General features: G+C 39.1%; 1 protein-coding gene across 2 annotated transcripts; it reads left to right on the top strand.

The window, feature by feature from the left end:
* The first annotated feature begins 1,447 nt into the window (after nt 1-1,447).
* LOC143321240 (Golgi-associated plant pathogenesis-related protein 1-like) lies at nt 1,448-3,043 on the top strand. 2 transcript variants are annotated; one of them, XM_076731462.1, is made up of 5 exons: nt 1,448-1,471; nt 1,722-1,748; nt 1,947-2,156; nt 2,363-2,440; nt 2,810-3,043. In XM_076731462.1, the coding sequence occupies exons 2-5, from the start codon at nt 1,742-1,744 to the stop codon at nt 2,974-2,976; spliced, it is 462 nt and encodes a 153-aa protein (XP_076587577.1). In that variant the 5' UTR covers nt 1,448-1,471; nt 1,722-1,741; the 3' UTR covers nt 2,977-3,043. The 2 variants fall into 2 exon arrangements, with proteins under 2 accessions (XP_076587577.1, XP_076587574.1); XM_076731459.1 differs by lacking the exons at nt 1,448-1,471; nt 1,722-1,748 and having other exon boundaries at nt 1,931-2,156.
* Nucleotides 3,044-5,622: the final 2,579 nt, after the last annotated feature.

The following is a 5,622-nucleotide window of genomic DNA, read 5'->3' on the forward strand; positions in this document are numbered from 1 at the left end:
TGCACTTTATCACTGGAATGAACTGCACAACAAAAACAATTAGAGATCTTCTGAGGGCCATTTCAGTTCTACGCGTTCATGTTTATATTATTTGTTTATTTTAGTGATGAATGCTTTTTGTGACTGAATTCTCTTGCTGTAATGTATAAATGCAGTGGTGGAAAGTGGTTAATTACATATACTCAAGTACTGTGGGCCACTTTGTACATTTTTGAAGTCTACTTCATCATCATTTACCTCATCATTTTGAATGGGGGACTTGTGATGGAGCTTCTACCACTTCAGAATGAGCTCTCAGGTGTCATGTAAACCAGATCTTGAGCTAAGTGAGATTTTCTGAATAAATAGTGTCCATAACAAACTTTTTTTTTCTTTCCGTTGCTTCAGGACAACCACTGTGCCAATCCAGTCATCTAAGGGAAAAGAATGAGGATGATAAGATTTCTGATACAGTGCTAATGTTAGCCAAACCCACATAACAGCTTTATTTCTTGTGAGCTGAAGATACTTAAGAAATACTGATGTTCTGATAGATCCAGAATGAGAGCTCACATTAAAGCTTTGGGGGGAGCAACTCATCATGTCACTATGATTAGGACAACATTTGCTGGATTTGTGGTACACGTATGCTGCATTAAGGGCCTAGGGGTACAGTGTTTCATAGTAAGCTAATGAGATCCATGTGCTTTTGAAGTCTTCTGTTTGTGTGTGTTTAATTCAGGCCTCAACTTGTTAAAACCACTGGCAGCTCTATATGATTGTTGTCAGATGGCAGGAAAAAGTTACTTCTTTACTAGAGTGTTTACAACAACCTGTTCGACGGCACCTCGACAGCACCTTGCCCACTCATTTGCTCTCTGTTTACATCTCTTTTTTTGTTTTTTCTTTTGGCAAAATGCAGGCTTTGTCTGATGCTCTTTAAATGACTTATTAATGACTTGTTGTTAAAAGACACTGAGATCGAGGGTGGTAACCCAACCCAAGCTATACACCTGGTTATTATCTAGATTAACTCGGTTGTATGAGCAAACCCTAAACAAAGAAATACCAAAGAACCAGAAAACGCCCACTCATTATCACATGCTTGATTACCCACCGCAAAATTTTTTTTTTTTTTTATCTTCAGCCTGATATGCCTTAATGTCACTGGGGAATCTAGGAAATTAGGGAGACAAAAATGAAAAAAAAAAAAAAAAAAAAACACTGCAGAAGAATCTCTGAACTGAAATGGCCATGTGGAGAATGTGGAATATCCTGTAAACAACCACACCAATGCACTATGAGTCATTTCCAAAAGGATAAGTGCCACAGTGAAATAATTACAGGCAAGGCTTGAGTGTCTGTCTCCTCCTACAAAGAGATGCAGGGGGAGAGGTGTGGCTCATGTATATAAATTCCAGCTTCAAGACACCAAAAGAAACTGTATCTTTACAGGACATCTTTCCAGACCTGAGGAAATATCCTGAACCAGGTAAGTGCCAGAGCGATATTTAAAGAGCCTGCAGTAACAGGAAGGTATTTGTATTTACTGCCACAAGATAAAACCTGGGCTGTATGAAATGACTCCTTTCATCACCAGCAGACTATGCCTGAGCACTGAGCTAATGCTTTTATGCAATATTTGTGAATTTAATCATTCAATGAATTTTTGGGTTATTTTCCAATTCGTTCGGAGTGTGTGTTTGTTCATTATTCTTAACTCTGTTCTCATTTGCTTCCAGCCTTCATAATCGCTGGCGCGATGGCAGGTTAGTGCACTGTTTACTCAGGAATTATTTTCCACAAGAAGAACAAAGAAGACATCATCATTGAGGAGATTTATGTTATAAAAGGATTCATTCCCTCGACATTTGTTATGTTTGAACCTGTCAACACTCAGTAATTGCACAAGACAGGTTTCCATTAAGCACTAAAAGCTTATCAGTTAATAATGTCTTTATCTACAGATTCAAGCTTTCAACAGGAGTTCCTGAAAACCCACAATGAATACAGGGCAAAGCACAGCTCGCCGCCATTGACCCTTTGCAGCGAGCTAAGTGCTTCAGCTCAGAAATGGGCCGATCACCTGCTGTCAATCAGCTCCCTGATGCACAGTGACACTAAGGACGGGGAGAACATCTACAATATGTTCAGCTCAGCAACCATTAAACTGACAGGTGGATTATAGACCTGATCCATTTCTTTTCTGTCCTTTCATCAAGTTATTCTTTTTTTTTTTTTTTTTTACAATATATTAGTCAAACTTTCCAAACCACATTCATTCCTCTATTTGTTCACCTGTCTCTAAATAAATAAATCAGCTACCAGTTCAAATCTTCATATCATGTTCATTTTCTGCATCTTTGACTCTTCCGCACTCTAGGGAAGGAAGCTGTAGAATCGTGGTACAGTGAGATCAAGGATTACAACTGGAGCAGACCTGGGTTCAGCAACAGCACTGGTAAAACACAGCCCACCTAATGAGGAAGTCCATAATCAGAGGTAGATTGTGTAGATGAGTACAAAAGTTAATGTTACAGACGTGTATACCTGCAACCCTAAAGCATGTATCACTTGACAACTGAGACACAAGAATCAGAATAAATGAAGTTACTCATTTCTTATAGCGCTCTGTATTAATTAGTTAACTGAGAACGATTAAAAAAAAAAAAATCAGGGTTTACATCAATCTTGAGTTGTTTCTATGACTTTTTTTTTGTCTTGTTTTAGATGTAGGAGCACAGTATGATGAATTTGATACAGCATTGGAAGATTGTGTCTTCTTTTGCAAGTTAGAAACACAGCACCACACTTGTGTTTCCTCCTGCAGGTCATTTCACTCAGGTGGTGTGGAAAGACAGCACGAAACTGGGCGTGGGTTTGGCCACCGACGGCAACAAGGCCTTTGTGGTTGGGCAGTACCGGCCAGCTGGCAACATGAATGTGAAGGAATACTTCGAGAAAAATGTCCTCCCACTAGGTAATATAGAACCATAGTTTTATATGGGAGATTAAGCACATAACCCCATAAGGCTGCAGATAGTTACACCAGCCAGTCATGTCAGGTTATGGCTTTGTCCAAGTTACGCCTATATCACACTTAAGACTGAGTATATTTACACAAATACTGTCACCTCCACTTTCTGCTGCTTTATACTTTACTCCATTACATCTCAGACAATATTGTACTTTGCACTTTGCTGCATTTATGTAACATGCTATTGTAACTGCGTTGAATATTGAGGTTTTACTAAAAATATGATCCACTTAAGTGTTATATTGGTGTAAAATGTGACAGATTATTGAAAATGTATTCCTAAACATCCAAATAACATATGAAATTTTTAAGGACTGAGTAGATCACAGTCTTCGGCTGTTTTGGTTTTAGACCTCAAATGCCAGACAAAAGAATGCTGCAGCACTTGACTTGTCAAAGAATGTACTGTAAAGTTGTTGTTGTGCCTCACTTAGAGTTTCTTTGGACTGTTTACTCTGAGAAGAAACTTTATCGTCACAACTAATCAGCTCTTCTATACACCTGACTTTATCCTCTGGGATGCATGCAGTGATTGCTAAGGGGAAACTTTTTGAATAAACCTGATTCTACAACAGAAAGCTAAATATCTTCTGCTGACTGTATGTACCACAAATCATCTCAGTCTTCTTGGACATGTTTCTTCACATGGAACTGGTTTTTACTCATTCTTATTCTGATCTGGTGCAGGCTTTAAGAACACTCCCTTTTTAACAATAAAGCTAAATATCTTCTGCTCACTAAGTACCACAGATCATCTCAATCAACTTGGAAATGTTTCTTCACATGCAGCTGGTTTTACTCATTCTTATCTGGTGCAGGCCTTAAGAATATTCTAATTTTTCCTGCTGTAACAGCCTCTCATGCTTTAGCTTTATTGGTTGAACCTCACCAGTATTTACTGTCAGATTGCAGTATAAAGGTTTTGCATTTCATAGCTGGCAGAGAGGTGGGTGGAGCAAGCAACACTACCAATGAGGGAGGTCGAGGGAGCCAAAAGAAAACCTGCACACTGCTGTAGATGACCCGGACCCTCTCTGCAAACGCACAATTGCTGAATACTCCATGTTGTAAATAAGCGAAAACATCAAATAAAACACCTTGTTTAAAATTGTCTTGATTCAGACTTCTTTAGTCAGAGTAAAAAGCTTCTTTGTGACTACAGCCATTTTAGCTGCTGGCATTCAGATGAAAGTGCATATGAAGACAGTGGGGCCAGGTTAGCCTGAACAGATAGAATGAAGATACAAGGCAGGGGCAAGCCGCTCAGTGTCTGCTCTTTGCTTGGGTGAAAGCTGCATTTAAAGGCAGTTAGAGTACGTTACATCAAGGTTAGACAATGGTGTCGTCTGTCAGAGGGCTCAGTAGATTTATGACAGCACAGCCTGATACACACTGCAAGGCCTAATGATCATCATCATTCAACACGAATACAGGGCTTCCATAAGAATGCACACCACTTCACAAACCCATTTTACTTTGTATTGATAACTATCCCAAATGATTTCAGAGGGTACCTGAGTCCAATAGAAGTGACCAGCAGAGGCAGCAGCCACAGAATTATCAGTTTTGGAAATGATACATCTGACCCCATACCCACACAACATGAAAAAGTTCATGAGATGATGGATTCAGCTCGAACACAGTCAAATGTTCTTGTGTTAGTGTGATTCCTCCAAATATTTACATTAACCACATCTATATCCATTCTTAAAGAGTACAATGTCAGTGATGGTGATATCACCTGAACTGTGAAATATAAGAATTCTGTTTGAAAAACAGCGATTAACACAAATTACAAATTCAACACCGACTGTTAAACAATCATCTGACATACAAGAGTTTATAGGACTCCACAGATGAGTATCATTTAAACCTGTAACTATATCTTTTTTAACTTATTTAAGATTTTTATGATTAATATCCTCAATAGCATGTATGGATATATATATATATATATGTAGAGAGAGAGAGAGAGAGAGAGATGCTGACTATTATAGTACAGTATACATATGACATAATTTCCCATGAACAGTTCTTTCTCACAAAGTTAAATGAAGATGATACTCAGAGGTACTTTGAATTCATTTCATTAGCATCAGTTTTGCATTCAAAACCAAGGGAAAGGTAAAAAGCCACACAATATTTTTGTCTGGATTATATTTGATTTCTCATTAGAGTAGAGAACAGGCCTATTATGCTCATACTTAGAATGTTGTCACAACTTCAAATCTAAACCAGACTTTGTGTATGAAAGTCAACACTGCCTTTCCAGTGTATTTATTAAAGGGGATGTTTGGAAAGCCTTGTGCATTGTAGGCTGGCAACCACACAGGGAAGTGTAGTGAATATGCAGTTATGCAAAGATGCGGTGTATCAGGAGGACGTCTCAGAGATAAGAATGAATGTATTCTGTGTCTGCTTGTTTTGCCTAATGTCCTCTGTCCAGGTATGAGGAGCAGGATGGCATGCTGGGTAAGCCTGTTCTTCATGAAAGGGTCACAGGTTTGATCAAAGCAAGAGACACATGGTTCTCTATTTTCGTTTCCGCCACCGGCGCGGCGGAGGCGCGGCGCAAAGTCAGGTGCGCTTCGCCGATGGGGAGTGGC

This window comes from Chaetodon auriga, chromosome 5, assembly GCF_051107435.1.
Source record: "Chaetodon auriga isolate fChaAug3 chromosome 5, fChaAug3.hap1, whole genome shotgun sequence".
Taxonomy (NCBI): Eukaryota; Metazoa; Chordata; class Actinopteri; order Chaetodontiformes; family Chaetodontidae; genus Chaetodon; species Chaetodon auriga.

Coding starts and splice junctions, on each gene's coding strand:
- LOC143321240 (XM_076731459.1), top strand. CDS start 1,931: ATGTCTTTATCTACAGATTCAAGCTTTCAACAGGAGTTCCTGAAAACC. Junction 2,157..2,362: donor AGCAACCATTAAACTGACAG/GTGGATTATAGA, acceptor TCCGCACTCTAG/GGAAGGAAGCTGTAGAATCG. Junction 2,441..2,809: donor TGGGTTCAGCAACAGCACTG/GTAAAACACAGC, acceptor TTCCTCCTGCAG/GTCATTTCACTCAGGTGGTG.